Source organism: Rhinolophus hipposideros (assembly GCF_964194185.1).
Source record: "Rhinolophus hipposideros genome assembly, chromosome: 22".
Classification (NCBI taxonomy): domain Eukaryota; kingdom Metazoa; phylum Chordata; class Mammalia; order Chiroptera; family Rhinolophidae; genus Rhinolophus; species Rhinolophus hipposideros.
The window spans coordinates 31,167,131-31,187,757 of record NC_138068.1 but is presented as its reverse complement, the minus strand read 5'-3'; the positions used below and the strand labels follow the sequence as shown (position 1 = coordinate 31,187,757).

Here is a 20,627-nt window from a genome sequence, read left to right as displayed (position 1 = left end):
ATATACAGAACCCAAGGGAAAATATGTTTACAAGCAACCAGAGAGGCCTGGAATCCTGTCATAAAAGGCAGTATAGAGAGAGTCGGCCCAGGACTTCCCTCAGCGCTGAATAAGGACTAGATCCATTTAGAAAATGGAAATGAGTCCACTTGGGAAATGTCAAGATTCTCTGGGAAGGAGTCAAGGTCACATTCTTTAACCCCTCACAAGAGGGGTCTAAGCTCACAATTGGGAACAGAAGTGGGAACATAACTGCATTGTAAAGACCACCCCAAAACCTCACAGGCCAATTTAATCACAATATCCCACACAGGGTTTTTCAAATCTAAATCTTTAGGATGAATGGTTCAAACACAGAGATCCTTTGAATATTTTAACACATTATTCAAAACCTCGGGATTGCTTTAAGGAGGAAAAAAGTCTCTAATAAAAAAATGTCATTTTAAATAGCATGTTCAGAAAAGGGCATTTTAGATGTATATTCCTTGGGGTTAACACACTTTTTTGAAGAAAAGTGATACAAACTAACTTAATTTTTTAAAACAACTTTACTTTTTATTCATAAAACAGGTTCATTTTGACTACATACTACTACTTTCATCCCCTAGACATATACAACTATTTAAACACTTTAAACAAAGAGGAACAAGGCCAATGGGAACAAGAGCTCTCATGGTGATTACTGCTAGTGTTTGGCTTTTTAACTTGACTGAAGAAAGTTAGTCTGGGGATCTGTCAAATCCACACCTACAGTTGCTTGATTAGAACCTTTGGGGTCAAATGTGTAATTTTATTGATTTTTGTTTAATTAAAGAACTAAGATTTTTGATAAGAAACTGTAAGGCAATATATAAGGTAACACACGGTACTATTACGCTGCTTGATGAAACTTACTTGAATGTAATTTGAAGCCTAGTATGGAGTAGTTCTCAACAGTTAAAGGCAGTACATTCACCCACTCAAGTCCCCCATTAAGCTACACATTGACATATATTTGTTCCTTGTCTTGCTAAATAAGTAAGGAAACCAAATTAGAGGGAGTTCTGCAGATTTCTGAGAATTTAATTATATCATTAAATTGTAATACCGATCATATTTAAGGTTAGATTTCTGTCCTGAATAATTAGCTGAATTACCTTCATTTTACAATGCTTAATTTATTTTGTACTAAGGAAGGCTTTAAACCATTTAACAGAATCAGCTTAATTTTGATTTTTTACTTGCTCCAACGTGTTTCAATTCATTAGTGTTTCAATAACAAGGAATGAACTCTCTCATCTTAATAAACCAAGCATGGAAATTTCCTCAGAAGAGAAAAAAAAAGAAATTGAAATGACTTCCACATTCAAGTTATAGCATGCCGAATAGAGAATTTTAGGCTCTTGGGAAAGCCATTTGTTACCTCAAAAGGAGAGCCACTCACTAGAATTTTGTGGAAATATTACAGTGAGGCCTGCCAAGAAGGAACTGAAGGAAACTGGGAATGGCGACAATGTAATCCCAGGCCATTCTCTTGGGCACAGAGGTTTCCTTCCCTTATGTGCTCTGCCCTCACCAAGCTCTTTCTGAAATCAAAGGCCACCAATGTGCATAACAATTCATGCTAAAATCCAAACAAGCATCAAAAGCAAACAATTAACTGTAATCCCATCACTGTCCCCAACACGTATCTTGAGATATCTCAGAGAAAAGCTATATTCTCCATAAATCAAAATTCAGAGGGTTTTGTAACTCTTGCATTTTATAAAATGAAATACATTTTCCTACTTCTTTCATATTAAAGTGAACAAAGAAGCTGCAGCACTCACTCCTCTCTCCCCAAATGTTTGTTCCTTTGCATTAAACAATTTATATGCACATCTGGATGAAAGCTAACCTCCAGTGGCAAAGAAAAGAAAAATGCGTAAGAAAAATCACACTGACTGTTCTCAGACATTCTTATTTACAGACACAAAATGACCTAAAACAAAGCAAAAACCAACAGCAACCTATTAAAATGTCATTTGAAAGCACATTGAGGTGACTTAGAAGCCATGAGACTGAGAAAGTTAGGAAGTTCAAAGTTATAACATTAATCAAATTGGATCCACATTTCTTTCAAGCATCAGAGTTATAGGGACTTGAATACACATTTAATTTAGGTTTTTAAGTAAGTGGTTGATGAACTTGTTCTTTTTGACTAAGAATACTGACAGGGTCTCAGATTTTCAGATGCTGAATTACTAAGATTATTAAAAATATCAAAACACATATCACTCCCAATAGTGGGAACTCTTCATTTCCCACCTAATAAGCAACAAAAAAACCCTGGCAGCCATTTCCCCCCTTTGTATTTCCTAATATCCAAAAAAAAAAAAAAAAAAAAAAAATCACACAACCACTCAAATAACAAGAGATCCAGGGGTGTTTCAGACATGTGGAAGAAAAATGCTTAAAGGCAAAATTCCTCAAAAACATGCCATAATGCATGGAAGTGGAGAGCTGATCCATCCATTAATCCTGTTAAAATCCTGTGTACCTGATGGCTGAAAGACTACATCAATCTGCAACCAATGGTACTATTTTCCCTCTTAGATCACAATAGTTATTTAACAAATACACCAAACTCTAAAGCCAAGACTTTTCTTGAAAGAAAATCATTGAAAGTATCAGAATTGGTTTTAACCACTGGGTCCAGGTTAACTGAAACAAAAACTCAACAAAAACTTTCTCTGGTGCCTCCAGTTCAAACATCTTCTAGTTCTGTAGCAGGCAGCAGCTATTGTTCTGGAATGGCCTTCTTCTTTATTCTGGACTCTTCCAGGGAGCCTATTGTTTGTTGGCTGATCATCTGGGTTAGTATTTGTGCCCCCTGTTTAAACTGTTCCAATGACTGTTTCTGTTTAAGAAGATTCATTGACACACTGTGCTCCTGTCTTCAGTGAAGAGCACACCTAGAATACTGACCACCCTGAGGGGCCCACGATGGGCCACGGAAATTGATGTTCTCCCACTTCCTTAGGAGGTTTCCATTCTGTGCACTCCACCGCTACTGGAAGAACAGCATCTGTTCCACTGTGGTTGGTAGTCATTTGGGCTCCTTCCTAACTTATAGAATCCTTTCATTAGAATCAGTTGGAGCAGGAAAAAAATGAGGAGGGAAGAGGAAAAGATACCAGTGGGCAGGGCCATGTTCCTGGTGGGAGTGGTGAGGTTGGGACCACAAGAAGGGGACAGGTTTCCAGGAAGGGTTTGGAGTATCAAAGGAATAGCATCTATATCCATGGCCAGGTCTGGTGACCAAGACTGAATTTCATGACCCAAAATGATGCCACGAAATATGGTTGCTTTTTAATGAGTCTTACCCTGCAATACGAATGGAGAAAGACGTGGGAAGGACAGGATGAGCTGGGACAAATCACTAATTAGTCTTAAGCACGAACTTACCATTGTCTGTTTTTATTTCATTGGGCTTTTTCTGAGGTATTTTTCTGCTGACTCTAACACTTTTGGGACTATATTTGATTTTCCTTGTAACTACTGTGTTTCCTCGAAAATAAGACCTAGCTGGACAATCAGCTCTAATGCGTCTTTTAAAGCAAAAATGAATATATGACCTGGTATTTATATTATATCAGATATTATACCCGATATTATATTATTATATTATATATTACATAATATAATATACCCGGTCCTATGCTATATGATGTTATATAAGACCCGGTCTTATATTATAGTAAAATAAGACCGGGTCTTATGTTACTTTTGCTCCAAAAGACGCATTAGAACTGATTGTCTGGCTAGGTCTTATTTTCGGGTAAATACGGTAGGGCGGTGTTACTTCAAAGGACTACCCAATGATGAGCAGGAAAAAACGGTATGCTTGATGGGTGGCCTTTGAAGATGGTTTCTTCCTTATTTTAGAATGAAATTGAATTATGAAAATCTGTAGAAGGCGTCTATCCAAAATAAGTCATTGCCATGATTCACTACGTGAGATTTCAGCAAGCCCACTGGAGATGTTAGTGGGTGATATCGTAAATCTAATGCTCCTGTTTTGAAATTTAAACTGTCTGTGAAGCCTTCTAAATGCGAAATTGGAAACTCTGGCCACTAGGGCTCTGTTCCATCTTGAACCTAACCAAAATCTTAGAGGAGAGACAGGGATAGGGATAGGCTTGAGCTATAAGCAAGAACAAGTGTCTTCCATATCTTCCCCTAACGCTGGGCACAATTATATGTAAACATCCTGCAATTCTTAGGGTAAGTAATGGCTCCCTGGGTGCTGTGCTGTTATCCTTAAGAACCGGGGAACAGAGTAACTCATACACTGAACCCAGGTGCTTTACAAATTTGAGGGAGCAGGAGAGTGTACGTGTCTACACGTGGCCCCAGCTGATGAGCTGGAGGCCATGGCAGCCAGGCTGGAGGAAATAAACACTAGGGAGTCTCCAGTCAGTGTGGTGGTTCTCGAACTTGAGCATGTTGCAGAATCACCCAGTTTTTCATTCAGTAGGTCTGGGGTGGGGCCCAAGATCTGCGTTTCTAACACATTTTCAGATAGTGATGCTGGCGTAGGACTAGGTGCTGAGAACCACTGGCCTGTTCTTCCACTGCGGCCTACTTAGACTGAGGAGTGAGAGGATAAACTGTACCCCTAGATCTGAACTGCAGCACTGTGGCACCGTCCTTACGGGGCCCATCGCATCCTCCATACAGTGATGTGTCTGTACGGCGGAACCTGATTGGTTTCTTTACGCAGTTCATCATGAATGGTGTACACAGGAAGGTGAACGGATGGTTATCATTAACATAATTTCCTGAAGACAGTTATAAAGTATGATGGGAGAGTAGCAAATGGTGTTAGAACAAGCACACAGGCTCCTGGAGCTGACTGCGTTGAAAGCTAACCCTGACACAGACACGTAGTTCCTATTTAAAATAATCATTCTAATTCCTTTGAAATCACAGCATCTATACACACTTCTCATTTTTCACAGGTTTGGCCACTATCTCCTCAACCACAACTTTGCAATCCTCTTTAGTACATTAGTGGCCTCTTTCAGACTTCTTCTTTTTCTTGGTTGGGCTGCCCTGAATTGTAGCTAATCTTTCAGTGTTTGTGGCTGAGCCGGTTTGCTCTGCCTGCCCTGGCTTATTTTTTATAAGATGTCTGGAGGAGAGATTTTCCAAAACATGCAACTCTTCATTAGACGTGGTTTTTGCCAAATCTTGTTTCAAAAGTAACCCCGGATCTGACAGCTCTGAAGTTGGCAAAACCCTGACAACTTTGCTTTTCTCCACGGTTATTCCTCTCGGGACTAATCGATCACTTCCAAGAGAAACTCTCTTGTGGTGGTCAGAGTCTTCCGCAGAGCCGCAGTTCCTGCGTTTCTGTTGTGTTCTGGGCCCTCGTGGACTTTGTTTTGGACCTGGTGATGCTGACTCACAGCTCCAGACAGGGCTCCCGCGTAGAAGCCCAGTCTCTAACCACTCCCCAAGATGAGGTTTTTGCTGGCTGCTAGTGTCTTCTGGCTGTGTCTGATGAACATTTTCCAGCTTTTGAACAGGAAGCCCCCAGTGGCTCTCAGTTGCCTTTATGTAATTCTTTGCTTGTCCCGTGGACTCTGACGGGAGGCTGGACGAAGCCTGACTGTCACCTCTTCTCACTGCCGTTTCTGCAGTCACTGAGTCACTAGATGTTCCCACAATGTCCCTGCTGCTGTGTGGTTTCCTCACGGTACTGCTTTTTGTTTCAGCTCTTTTCACACTAAACAAACAATAACAATAAAAAGATTTTTTGTTTTAAGCTGTAATGGAATGGTTTCCTCCAAATTCCCCTTACCACGTGTCCTACACCTGAAAAAAAGAAGGCATGCACTACCCTCCCTTCTCCCTATCTCTCTGGCAAATCTAGAAAAATCCCTAAGTGTACGTTTAAATGCAGGCTGGATCAAGCAATAGCCTTCGCATTGCCCAGTACACTGGGACACACCAGGACACACTGTTTATTGATCACTGGGTTATCAATGGAGTTATGCTAGAGTTCATATTCTGACTGAAGCAGACAGACATTCATTTCAGATGTCAAGGGTCAATACTGCCTACATTTGACACACTTGATTCCCACCCCAGCCCCAGAAGTACATGGTCAAATACATCCAAACCAGAGGCTGTTTGTGTGTCTGTGTACAAGTACAAAACATGCTTGTACACATACACACACACACACATGATTTCTATTTGCAGATAAAGAATAATCTGGAATTCCTCTCAGGTCATTTCAAGGTATTACTCAAATGTAATCATCATTTAGCTGGTTCGTTAACTACTAGAAATAGGATTTGGTTAATATAACTTGCAATGTCCTGAAAGAAATTCCAGAGGGTATGCAAGGAAAGAAAGTCGAATCATGGTAGACACAAGAGCATTTGTACACACACACACACACACACACACACACCCTTTTCTACAGCACACACAATAGACAATGCAAACTTCAGTCTGATTGTAAAATTCACTTGGAGGGGCAGGATAAAAGCTGCACAGGGAGAATTTAGAGACTAGAGAATTTGACTTCAACATATTTGCAGGTTTGTGAGTGGCAAGAAATTTCTTAAACCATCAAACTCAAAACAATGAAGCTGAAATATTTAGTTTGGAAAGAAACACATATATTCATGTTCTTACTGCTGCTATCAGGGTCACAAGGATTATAATTATGTTAGGGTCAAACAAGCATCTTAGAAAAGGAGTGCTTTTTTTTTTTTTTAAGATCTGTCTGTAGTCACTGCGAAAGTTGTATGAAACACACCAGCAACAGGTGCTTTTCATCTTCAAAAGACATAATTAATCACTCCTTGCAACACACCTGTGAAGCAAGGACTTGATTCCTATTGTCCAGAAAGCAAGAGAGAGTCAGGCAGGTGGAAGAGCAAGTATGAGATTTAGGGTAGGCGCCGTGCCAGAGGGGGTTTTGTGATTAAGTTCCATGCACTCTGGCTGAATGCTAGACTTCATGCTACGTATCCATACACATAAACAGTCAAAAATGAGAGAAAGGAAACACATTGGACCTACATTTCTTTCAAAGCATTTCTCTTGAGCTTTGCACTGGAAGGAAGTGGACTCTCTGCACACTCAGCAAAATAATCAGACGTTCCATGGAGCGCTCTTTCCGTCTATTCCAAAAGATAACAAAGATTCAACAAGAACGCTATTGCTGTCTACGAGAAAAAACAGTTATACTCTCAAAGCCCCAGTGAACAGATTTATTTTTGAATAAATCATCCCAGGACTAGATGAAACTGCGTAGTGTTAGGCTATTTTAATTTTTTTAAATCTGTAACTTTTTGGTAAATTGTCACTTCTTTTGGAATCCCAGCCCACCCACTCCATACATTAATATGCACCACAAACATACAAGACTGTGATGGAAAGGATGCTGACTCCAAACCATCTGGGAACTCTTGGCTAATATCTGGTATCTCTGAGGCCCAGACTGTGACGAAGCCCAGGATCGCGGTGCCAGCCAGCCAGCAGCACTTTGGGGAGCCTCCATCTTCCAGACACCTGGTGGCACAGTGTCTGGACCCTGGTGACCCTGAGAATTCCCCACATTTTCTCTAGTTACCAAAACACAGAATATACCCTTTGTAATACTCAAGACTGCATCAAGAGTGAAGCCTTTTAATACCGGTACCCTGAAAACTGCAGGTTGTGGTTCTCAGCTACTAAAAAACTGGGAGTTTTCCCCCCTTAGATTAATAGCATTACCATGGTTTTATATAATTCATGGATTATCTATCGTTATACGCTCCTGTGGAAGTTTCAGAAGCAAGTAATTATAAAATGTAAAATCCTCCCAACCTTCACCATCGTTGACCCATTTCATACTTTGGAATCGTTTCCTTTGTGTTGGCAAGTAGATAACCGAGACAAGGTGCTAACTTCTCTCATTTTTCTGGGACACTATGGACCCGTCTCCATCAAATTCCATAGTAAAATGTTGCTGCCACAGGAACAGTTTTGGTAAACTGTCAGTAGGTCCTTGCGTTAGACTTATATTGGAATTACCAACGACAGCCCCAGGGAGCCTGGTAGATGGAAGCCATCATCAGTATAACGCCTGGGTGCCCCATGTGCCACGAATGAGCTTTGTCTAGTTACTGTCCTGCCTCCCTCAGTACCAGCCTATATAGGCCAAGCTAACCCTGCTTATGGTTTCAGACCTGGACCAATGTTAGTCAAAGGCAGACCCACTTACAACCTATGTCAGTTTTAAGAGTTAGTGAACAGAATATTATAGGTTTCAGTGGGTTATACTGTATTTTGATGCTCCTCCCTCCCCCACCAAGACTTGACCAAAAGAACTAGTTTAAAAGTTAAATGAGAGAGCGAGATTGAGAGATTGAGATTTATGTGTGAAACACTTCTAAACATGCCCTATAAGTACAGTAGATTTTCCCCTTACAACCACACCCTGTAAGTGCTGTATTTTCAGAGCTGAACAATTAACATAAGGAGCATGAGTCAGGCTTTGAACAACTCTGTGGGAACCAGAAAGCCTTTTGCTATTACAAATGATGTAAATTCCCCAAGGCTGGAAGAAGTCCACAATGGAAGGCAGACCGGGTCATAAATAACAACAATGGATACTGCATAGACCACAGAAAGTAGGATGCCGTGACAGTGACACTTTGAATCTCATATTGGATTCAATCACTGCCCTTATTTATTTATTTTTAAACTAGTTTTTTAAACTAGTTTAAAGAGCACTACGTATTTCCTATGGGAACTTCAAAACTTCTTTAAGAAACAAGACAACCGACTCTCATTGCAAATTCCTCTGACAACAAACAATGGGAGAGAAATGTCCCTGGAAGAAAAAGGACAACAGAAAAGGTGACAGAGTGACAGAAGGAAATGTCCAGTTCAAAAAGTATAAAACCTGTGACTTCGTTTTCAAAAAAAAGGAAAAAGAAGAAAGAAGAAAGAAAAAAGGCAAGGCGGGGTCTCACGCTTACAAATTAAAACCACATTTGGCAATTTGTTGAAGGAGGCATATTTACATTTGTATGAAGGCTGGGTGGGCAGGGAAAAAAAGATTAGAATCCTTCTTCATCCCTTGAACTGTCAGATCTCATTAGAAATCTCTCATTCTTATACTTCTAGGGTTGATTCTTTCCCCTTTGTCGATAAATCGCAGCCTCCGGTGCCCCCAAACAAGTATTCAAAAGGAAGCAGCTATCACCTGGGAAAAAGCTTTCCCAAGGGAGTTGTCCTGATTACTAATGGCTTCTCACATCTGGCATCAAAATGTAATCCATGGCTTATCCAGAGGCAAAACTCTCAGGTGCAGAGAGTATGTGCTGAGGTTGCAGGTGTCTCTTCGGTGTACCGGGACAACTATTCTTTTTTAGATTCTGTCCTGACATCTTCCGCAAAGAATACAGACAAATCCAACATAAGTAAAAAGGCTACCAGTTGTCCATCCAAAACTCCAGAGTGAGTACTCCATGGGGCTTCAGGTATTTAAGAAATAGGTTGACCAAGAGAGTGTCTTTCGGCTTTCACAGATGATTCTTCACAACCTGGAAGTTAGTTCTGTGTCTAGCCAAGGAATAAAATTCTGCAAATATCATTTCCTGGTTATCTGCCCCACCCCCACAATTTATTTATTTTCATTTTTTGGTAATGCTCTGAAGATTTTAGTTTTAAAACTTTCGACTTGTAAAGAATGTCTAGATATAGTTCCAAGACAAAACAGAAGTAGGGCAAGGCCAGCAGCTCCAGCAGCCATCTAATCTAGGGAGACACCTTCCTCAGCAGCTTGAGCAGCCCAGAGAGGCACAGTGAGGTTGAGGAGAGCCAAAGCACATGTGCCCGGGTACAGGTCCTAGGGGGAGGTCGAGCAGTTAAGAGTCTGAGCATGATGATGTCTGGTCTGACCTGGGAATTCCTGGACAGAAAGGACTGCAAACAGAGCCCGCACCAGAATAAGCTAGCAACTAAGACTCGCTCCTGCCTCTAGTCAGAGTATGAGCTGGACTGAAAGGTGGTTAGAAATACTGGTTGATATTCAAATTACAAAGGCAAGTTGAATTTGTGGATAAATCAAGGCGTTCAGTCCACAGTGACTTACTGAATGCTATTTTTGAACAGAACACTGTTGTATTAATGAGGGGTGGAGAGAGAAGTTGGCCTAAAACGCCATAAAAAGCACCTGCGTTTGAGTTTATAACCTCCTTGAGTCTGTAAAACACAGCTGAGGCCCCCAAAGGCTAGTGGGAAGATTGGCTGTATCAGTGGCACACAGGGAGCTTTTCAAAAATACAGATTCCCAGGACTCACCCGATTCATAAGATGTGGGATGGGACTAGGGGATCTATATTTAGGTCCCTAGGTGATACACATGAAACAGCACTCAACAGAGCAGAGAAACACAAACCAATGTAAACTGGTACACTGCGGCAGCGTTTGCAAAGTGTAGTCCGGTTACCTCAGGCATCAAAATCACCTGGAGGACTTGTTTAAAAATGTTCCAGATTCTCCCCCAGAATCTACAGTTAGAATCTCTGGGGGTGGGGTCAGGGCATGTGCACTTTAGGCCAAGTACCCCAGTGATTCTGACCCCCAGCATAGATAATGATCTGCCCCAAAGGGGCATGGAATTGAAAACTGAGCAGAACCCAGCAGTCATCCAATCACACAACCCTGAACTCTGCACTGGGCGTGGTTTGAGGACCTTGTGGAAAAGGACGGGGACCCGCAGACCTCATCCTTGCTCTCATGAAGCCTCCATCCCAATGAGGAAGACAAGAAACAAACATATAATGCGTCAGGTACCAATGATGTTATAAGGAAAAGATAAACCTTTAAAGGGCCATGGGGGTGCCGTTTCAGATATGGTGGTCAGGGAAGGCTGTGGTAGGTAACAAGGTGAGTTTTACCCAGAGACCTGGGGGAAGAACAAGCCACCTGAGCATATGGGAAAGACATTTTGGGCAGGAAGAAGCGCAAACACAGGCTCTGAGGACGGAGTGCGCCTGGAAGCGGGGAGGAATAGGAAAGCAAATCAGAGGGAGGGGTTGTTGAGCAGGTAAGAGGTGTGTGTATGTGTGTGTGAGTGTGTGAGTACTGGGTGGGAATCATGTATGGCTATTATAAGGATGGCACATTTTTTTCTAAGGAAGATGATGTGCTTTTGGAAGTTTCCAAAAAGAAAAGTGACTTGACATTTTAACAAAGATCACCTTCAGTGTAGTAGAGGGACAAGAGACCAGTGATGGGGCTATTGCAATAGTCCACTCAGAGACAATGGGTGTTGGAGGAGGTGGGGCATGGCGAGAAGTGACTGGAAATACAATTTGAAGGGAGTTCCAACAGGATGTGCTGACAGATTGAATATAAGAGGTGAGAGGAAGAGAAAAGTCAAGGATGACTCCAAGGTTTATGGTTTAAACAACTGGATGAAGGAAGTTACCCTTTACCAATACAGGAAGTACAGGGGGAGCGGCAGGCTTGGGGAAGTGGAGCCATTGCATCAATTTTAGGTGCGCAAACTTGAAGAGTCCTCCTCGATATCCAAATGGAGCTGTTGAGCAGACAGTAAAGACACAGGGTGCAGGAAGAGAGAGGTCTGGACTGCAGACACAAAACTGGGAAGTCCAGAGATGGTAGTTAAAGGCAATAGTCAGGATAAGCTCCAATAGGGGAGTGAGTTCCTTTGAGAAAAAAGAAATCGCAAATGAGAAGGATTCAGGAAAGGAGACTATGAGGAAACGTCAGCAAGAGAAAAATCAAGATGACATGATGTCCCTGAAGACTAGAGAAGAAAGTGCTTCATTGAAAGTGACAACCGTGTCAAATGCTGAGGACTGGTTAGAAGTGAAAACTGATCAGTAGAAGGTGACTTGATAGAAGTTGTTTTTGGTGGAGTGCTGGGACCCAAGCCTACCTGGGATGGGTTCAAGAGCACAGTGGAGACTAGAGCTCTCCAGCAGAAATATACCGTGAGCTGTACATGTAACTTTAAATTTTATACAGACCCATTAAAAAAGTAAAAGGAAACTGGAGAAATTAAATTTCAATAATATATACTATTTAATGCAATACAGTGAATGTTATCATTACAACATGTAATCAATATAAAAATACTGAGTTTTTTTGTTTTTGTTTTTACACTGAAGTTTATTGGGATGACAATTGTTAGTAAAGTTACAGATTTCAGGTGTACAATTCTGTAATACATCATCTGTTTATCACCTCGTGTGTTCACCACCCACAGTCAGTTCTCTAATACTGAGATATTTTGTATTTTTATATATACTAAGTCTGAAATTTGGTGTGTATTTTATACTTAGTAAGTACATCATTTCTGACTTGCCACATTTCAAATGCTTCATAGCCAAATGTGGCCAGCAGCTATAGTGGTTGGCCAGTGCAGGTCGAGACAACACTTTTGAAGGGTTTGCAGTTGGGGGAGCAGAGAAATGGGGTGGTAGCTGGATCGGAGGAGGAGGTTAATGGAGGGTGACTCAGTGATGCCTCTGAGCAGGCATATTTGGAGAGATGTGGTCAGCTAACATGTTCCGACCCTTGCCTAGGTGTCAGGCACTGTTTCCCGTGCTCACCGCGGTCACCTTTGAAACAGCTTGGTGAGGCAGGTGATGGTTATTACTAAACCCCAGGGACCTGACTCAACATGGACAAACAGCAAGATGGCAATGCCACTATTCTGACAAAATGGGGTCTGCTGGGAAACTCTTGCTGCCTGCTTTCAAGTACCTGGCTGCAGGCTCTGGGACATCAGCAGTAGTCGGATGGAATGGAATGGGGCAGCTCCTTGGGGCCATGCTACCAGGCTTCCAGTCACTCTAAGAGCCCGTGTGCACCACAATCACAGCTCACCCCAACCATACTGCCTGCCGCGGTGTGGTGTACCCAGTGCCCCTCACAACCACGCGGAAGGGGGTGACACGAGCTACCCCACCAAAGTCGTTTTTAGAACTGTAGAACATCCTGCCTGATATGAAGGAAGTACAGGGAGATGGGGGAAATAGCGTTCTTTAGTGTGATTAAGACTTTTCTCACAGTAGTATTTAATGTAGCAAGGCCTGTGGTACCCTCAGTTCTTATCTTTTGAGAGTTGGATCTATTTTCTCATGGGTATGGACATGAATTTTTTCTAATTCTGTTTCATTAACTCCCAAATAAATAACCCAACCAGAATATTTTAAAGTGGGTAATTCATAAAATATTAGAATACCAGGGGTGCCAAAAAGATGCACACAAGTGGACAGTTTGGTCAGTGTAGCCTAAGCAGTACTTCGCCATAATCAGAAGTGTCTGGACACTGATGGGAACCACTTTAAGAACCTCTTGTAATTGCAGAAGTCAAAAGTGACTTGCATTCATCTTTTGTTATCGGTACATATTGAGTATTACAATTTTAATACAGTTTTCCTGCCGTAAAATGTATACATTTTTGGGGGCACCCTCTGTATATAGTCTTAGGTCACCTTCTAAAATGTTACTGTTTTCGAATGCCTTGTGAGCGTATCTGCTAAGAATGACATAGCCAGAGTTGATCAAATCAGGTTAACACTCGGGGGTTGAGAGGTGGAGCACAGAGGCAAGGGGGGTGGAGAAAAGGTCTGCCACTCTGGTTGCCTGTGTCTGAGCCAGTTTCTCAATCTCCTGATGGCTGGTTTCTCATCTACCTTTCAGGACTCTGGGAAATTAAAATGCAGCGAGGTGTATGAAGCATACTTTGGAAACTGGAAAGCAGTGAACACATTTTCTTGACATTACTGTACAAGAAAACCTGACGCCTACACAAACCACATGGGGTTCGTAAGAAGGCAAAGGATGCCTTGCATTTGTAGGGAACTTACATGATTAGAGTCCTTTTCCCCACATCTCATCGGAGTCTTACTGAGTATTCGGCAGACAGGTATTGTCCCTATTTGACAGAATGAGAAGAATAGATCCAAGAGACTAAGTGTCTAAGGCTGCACAGTTAGCTAGGAGAAGAAATGAGCAGAGAAGGCCTGGCCCCCTGTGCAGTGTTCTCTTCACTGTACCCAGTGGGTCACTTGCTGTTATGTTAGAGATGGAGTTGTAGAAAGAGTACAGGACGCTGAGTCATCCTTGGGTCTAGCTCCCTCTCTGTCACTACCTCACTGTGAGATCTGGACAAGTCACTCATCTTCTCTGAACATCAGTTTCCTCACCTATAAAAAACGGATGGTAATAATATCTTGATAGTGGACACTTATTCATTTCCTAGAAATAATACTCAGATTTTCTTCTGGAGAATCATGTCCCCACTGTCCATCCAATGTCCATGCATTTTAGAAAGGTCTATCTCCATGACTGACTCGAGAAGTGGGCCTGTGACCCTGTCTAGGGCCAATCAGAGTGCAGCACTCATGAGCCTCAAACAGACGCATGAGCTACACGTAGCCTGAGAAGAAGCCTGCTCTCCTTTCCAATGGACAGGGAGCTGTCAGGGCAACTACCACGTACAGGCTGAGAATGAGGTCAACATAGTGAAAGGCAGAACTAAAAGGTGACGAGAAACAGTCTTGATGATATTCTTTGTGTCTCTGATCAAGCCATACCTGAATCCTGGATGTTTCAGGCACATGAGCCAAAAGCCTTCTTTTTTTGCTAAACCATTTTGAGTTGGCCTTCCTGTCCCTTGAAAACTAAATGGTTCAGGATTGATGCAATCTTTTCTCAGGTTTGTTGCACTGAATAAGTTATTATATGCAACAGTCCTCTGAAAACAACAAAGGCCTTTTGCAAACAATAAAAGCAGAGTAAAAGTAATATATTATCAGCTCATTGGGGGCCAAAAATATTATAATATAGAACTGGAACTACTTTCGGTTCTTTATGACTTTATACTAAGGCAAAAAGAAAATTACTCTTGGACGTTAGTGTGATACCTAATGATTTTAGGAACATCCGCATTCTGAAATGTGACCTGGTATGAATGGTTGAGTTACTTATGAAAAAGCAGCCCATATGGAACAAGAAATATGACAACAACCACAATCTTAGACCGTGGAGCAATGTGACCAAGCAGAGGCCACACATCTTAAAATGAGGAAGAGGTCTCTCGCTCCCAAATTTCACTGCTAATATTTTCGTAAGTTATTTGATAGTTAATAAGTTAAGGAATTGGGAAGGGCAAAACAGATGGAATAGGGTAATAATGAACAATTAAAAGAAGTAGAGAAATATATATGTGTAATTGACTTAAAGGTACTGAAGTATAAAAAAGGTAAATGAAAAGGAAAGTGGTATCTCATGAATTCCACTGTGGCCTCAAGTTGTTTTCTCTAAAGATGGTAATGATGGAAGACATTTGTGCTGAGACAATACAGATGGAGCCCTTGGTGTAGGGACTAGCAGCTGGTAAATGAGTGCTCATGAGACACACACGAGGCAGACATGACCTTCCCCATTTCAGAGATGAGGAAACTGATGCCCTATGAAGCTAAGTCACCGGCCCAGTTCCCACAGTGCGGGGCAATCTTTCACTTCACGTGGTTTCTCTGGCCCCGAGCCCCTCTTCGGATCCTTCCATTTCTCTGCCTTTCCAGGAGATGGCAGGTCTCTGCTGATAACGCTGCCACTTAGGTTAGCAGAAACTCTAGTTTTTTTTTGTTTTCCTTTAATACCTTTTTAGAAAGTTTTCTTTTCTTCTGAATTGATGACTATGAAACTGTCTTGTGTAGATCTAGGGAAGTACGAATAAATAGTTGCAAAGAATGTTAACCTGAAAATAAAATCAGTGAAAAAAAATCAAGGAAGTTATTTTGTAGGAAGTACACATTTCACAGGGATTTTCCAGTTTATATTCACCTACCCTCAAGAACCTAAAAATAAATCCTGAACAACCTTAGGCCTCACAATTGGGTCTCTGGTGTCAAACAAGTGTGACAAAATTTGGGTGCTTTAAAAAATTTGTAGGTTTGATCAACACGTCTTACAAATGGGGAAACTCACTGACCACTCTAAGAATTGAATGAAAGCTATTTAACTTTGACTAGAAAAGTATAAAAATACATATAACTTTTTTGTTTTCAATTTCAGGGAATTCATGAATCATAGGTTAATAATGCCCAGTTTAAAAGTAGAAGGGAAATATCTGGGAAAAATCGAGAGAAACTTAATGCGAATTACCCCAGGCAGAGTTAGCCCACCTTTGGGGGTCTCCTTATTCTAAACCAACTTCCTCCACAGAAGCCCATGGATGAAAAATGCCAACACCTGCAGGAAGGTTGCCAGCCCCTCAGTCAGGGCGATAATCTTTTCCCTAACATGTCCTGTGGCTAAGCGTGTGGGCCTGGACAGGACAACAGAGGATAAAGGAGGGTAAGTATGCATTCAGCCACAAAGGTAGCAGGGCTGGCCAGAAGAGGGCCCGCTGTGGTCCTGGTCCCCAGTGGGAAACAGGCATCAGAGCCAGAGAGAAGACATCACAGACGACTATCTTGTTTCGAAACTCTGTTCAGAGCTGGCCCTCTGCCCAGGGATGCAGAAGAAATAGCTCTTCCAATTTCCCTTGAACACAGACTGCAAGACTCCCTCTTTCTAAAACTCCATTCTCATAATAGAAACAGCTTCTGTGGACTAGTCTGGGAACCTCACTACATTTATGAGACTGTTTCCTGGGGAAAATGAGTACCGAATTCTAAATCATCTATTTACTAATGAACTTTCCAAACATAATTCACTCGCACGTCGAACTCTATGTTATCACTGTGGGTGTTCTGATGACTAAGGAGTCATCAGTCTTGGGACTGAGGAGTCTGCCGTCTCCACACTCCTATGTACCTTAGAGAAGTGAGTGGGCCCTTCTGCCAAAGCCACATCTCAGTGTGAGTCTACTGGCAGTTACTGGAAATGAAAGGCATTTTAGATGGGTGGTCTCTACTCTTCTTTCTCCTCCTTTGGATGTTGGTTAGCAGAGCTCCCACTGAAGGTCACAAGTTTATGCTCTTATTGTATCCCTTTTTCCATCACTGATTTGTTTGAGGGTTTATTACTTAACATTTTGGTACTTCAGTTTATAGCTGCAAAATAAATCTGGGCTGGTGAGTGGAGACAAACAAAAAATGAGGGTACTGAGCATATTTCCTAATATTTTCTTGGGAAAATATTATGCACAGATGGATAGTATCAGGTATTTTTCTCATTTCTAGCAGGGAGGGTAAGATGAATAGCAATCTGCTAATCTGGTATTAGTGGCATTTAAATTAACCCCTTCCGGGACGATGGAAATGGTGATGAGAATGATTATACTGTATAAATGCTTCCAAGTTTACAAGACATTTTGATACTCACTATCTCACTTGCTCCTTAGGAAAACTTAGGAAGGCTTGGGTGGCGGGCATACCTCTGCTTACCAAGTCAGGGGACCGATGCTCTGAGGAGCCAAATGACTTGTCTAAGGTCATCGAGTGAGTGGAGGAAGAGGCAGTGGTCAAAGCACTAATTTGAAGTCTGATCCCTTTTCCACTTGTTCTATTCCCCACTGTGGTTTTCCTTATTCAGTTTATCATCTAAGTGATCACCAAAGGGAAGCTATAGGTCTCTGCATCAGTAAAGGTGCATTACGGGAAGAAAAGGACAAAGGATTAGAGGACCCAGATACATCCTCTTCCTACTTATCCCTCCTATCCTATTCTAACTCAGCAAAGGGCAGGTTTCTTTGCAGGGCTGGAGGAGAAGACATGGACCATATCATTTAGAAATACTGCTGGCTGATTATTTAGGAAATTTTTATTATAAGGAAAGGAGAAAAGAACCTTAGGTTACCGTAACATATAAGCAAAGGATAGTTAGTTAATCTTTAAAAAAGTGATTTTACCTGAGAAAAATTTGTCTTCCCTTTTTTGTCATAGTCCAGAAAAACTATTCTAGGTAGACCCAGCCAGCCAAGAATAATTTCATCCCCACCACCAGCATTTCCATTCAGATCACCCACCTGCAGGTCCACGTAAGGGCAGGTAGGTGATGGTGGGTGCTATAGTTCCCGTCCCCAGCCAGGGAAAACAGCCCCTCCACAGGCCCTTCTGTGGTCCCAATCTGCTGACTGTGTGTTGACCCTAAGCACTGACCACAGCTGTCTGGAAAAGGGCAGGGCGGTCAGCATAGGGAGGCAGTAAGCCAAGATGGTGGGCATCAGTTACGTCCTGCTGCTCCGGGGACAAAAGGAGAGCCTTGTCTCTAGAGAAGCCTCCTTGCTGTGTGTGCCCCCACAGTGAGGCCCCATTCGTATAGGCAGACTGAGCACATTTATTCCCTTGCACCTAAAATACTAGCCAATATGCAGAATAAAAATGACCTCACATCACAAACTAAATTTTATAAAAATACCAGAAGAAAATATTAGCAAATATTTACCCAATTTTGAAAAACATAATGCCAAGATCATCTAAGGCAGAAATCACTAAATGGAAAACATAAAATTGATGACATAGACACTTACCACACAGCAATGTCATACAATTGAAAGGTAAACGATAAAATCATTAACAGTTACTTTCTTTATTATGTAAGAAGTTTTTATATAGTAAGGAGTTTGTGAAATACAAAAATACCAATAGAAAAATGGAGACAAACATAAAATTCACCAATGAATGAGGTCCTAGTTAAATTAAACACACACTGACCTCAGTCATCAAGTATGAAGTACGGAGGGATACAGACTAGATCATTAACAGAGGCTATCTTTGGGTTGGGAGTTATGGGTAATTTTTACTTTCTTTGTATTTGTTTTGATTCTAAACTTTTTTGTACAATGAACATGTAAGATTTTGGTAAGCAGTTGTTAAGTAAAAAAACTAAGTTTAGAACACTGGAAATGTGAAATATGGAAATGATTTCTTTCCACTCAAGGAACTTTTGCTAGTGATATAGGACTCTCTTGTTTATGGCTTCCAAGTAATTTACCACTAGCGTTATTTAGGTAATACAATCAGATGAAAAGAACGGATTCTTAAAAAGTCTATGACACATCATGAAAAACCTGGAAAAAAATCATTCACTACTTATTTAATTTTTTTGATACAAAAAGGGGGTTCTTTTCTTGAATGATTTGATTTACACTTATGCAAAAGTTCCCTCATGAAAACTAAATAATTATATTATCAAGGTATAGAAGTTAGTGCATAGTCAAATTGTTAAGTAGCTTATTTTTTTATTTTAAAAACTGAAGGATTAAAATGTTTCCTTAAATTTCTATTCATCTTTCGTTTAAGATAAAATATAACTTTACCTCCAATTTTTGTTAATCACAGTTTTAAAATCTACAAGTAAAGTTCTCCTGTGTGCAAAATTAGTTTACAGTTTTTATTTAGCTACATTTTCATCTGCTTCCTCTGACAGAAATTCAGTGTGAGAAAGGATTTTTGCAATAATTTGATATCCTCCCCCTTGACTGTGAGCAGGGCTAAGGCCCACAGAGGTTCAATTACGCACAGCTGAGAAACATGACAGCCAAGCTAAAAATAACCCATGCTAGGGTAGTTTATTGCTTCTCTAGACTCATTTTCATTTCAGTTTTATATGCATAAACTAGAAGGAGAATTCTTTAACGGAAACAGTAGTTTGACTTAAGAGAAGTGTTCAATGTAGTGCTGAAATACTGTCTCTTGTCAGGACATGCCGGTAATCCCACAAACACGCTACAGCGAGGGCCTAGAGCTGCATGGCTGGAGAACGTCTGCAGAATCTTGATGGCTGTTTTCACAGCTTGGTCACAACACATATGAGGGTGAGGCCAAGGACCCAAACATCTTAATGTGTATATCCACTTATAGGCAGCACTAGCACTAAATGCCATTATTTAATTTCCAAAAGAATCACAGACTTTTTTACAGCTTAAGTTTAAAAGTAAGAAAGTAACTTACCGTGTTTCCCCAAAAGTAAGACCAGGTCTGATATTAAGTTTTGCTTCCAAAGATGCATTAGGGCTTATGTTCAGGGGATGTCATCCTGAAAAATCATGCTAGGGCTTATTTTCTGGTTAGGTCTTATTTTTGGGGAAACACAGTAGAATTTTGGACTTTGCTTCTGAATACTAGAGAGAATCCAACTGAACCATGAAGGTGCAGAATCCATACAGCTTCAAAAAAAGAGAAAAACAGAGGCTCTATTTGAATTACGTTCTTAGGTCACCAGGAAACTTTAGGTACCCTGGATGTGCTAGACTACAAGCTCCTTTAGGGCAAGAGCACTTCCTTATTTTTCTTAGTTTCCCCAGAGCTCCTGGGAAAGAGCCAGCACTCAGCAAATTATGTTAAAAGGTGACGGTTAAGAACAGATTGGAAGGGTCTCTGGAGACTAGAAGGAGTGGCTGTAACCGTTGCTCTATGAGACAGTAGCTTTAGGCTGACCCTGAAATGTCCCAGATATATACAGAGTTCTGTGGTTATTTACACAATAAAGTTATTACTTTGGTTATTATTGATCATTTTCTTTAATAAAGAAATAATAAAACTAATAAATAATTTTGAATTTCCCAAAGGCTCCTGGGCTTTACTTCTGAGAATGAAGTTTCTACACTGTGACATGGATTGTAAATATGAAAGACAGTATTATTGGAATGAAATATAGCTGTG

At 41.1% G+C, this 20,627-nt stretch overlaps 1 protein-coding gene across 1 annotated transcript in view; it reads right to left on the bottom strand.

The window, feature by feature from the left end:
* Window positions 1–3,904: 3,904 nt before the first annotated feature.
* The window catches only part of SLX4IP (SLX4 interacting protein), a 183,008-nt gene continuing 166,285 nt past the window's right edge, over window positions 3,905–20,627 (bottom strand). Inside the window, exons 7-8 of the mRNA XM_081033239.1 lie at window positions 7,063–7,163; window positions 3,905–5,752 (exon numbers count right to left, since the gene is read on the bottom strand). Of these exons, the coding sequence (XP_080889365.1) occupies window positions 5,032–5,752; window positions 7,063–7,163 (822 nt within the window). The 3' untranslated portion in view covers window positions 3,905–5,031. The remainder of the gene's footprint in view (window positions 5,753–7,062; window positions 7,164–20,627) is intronic.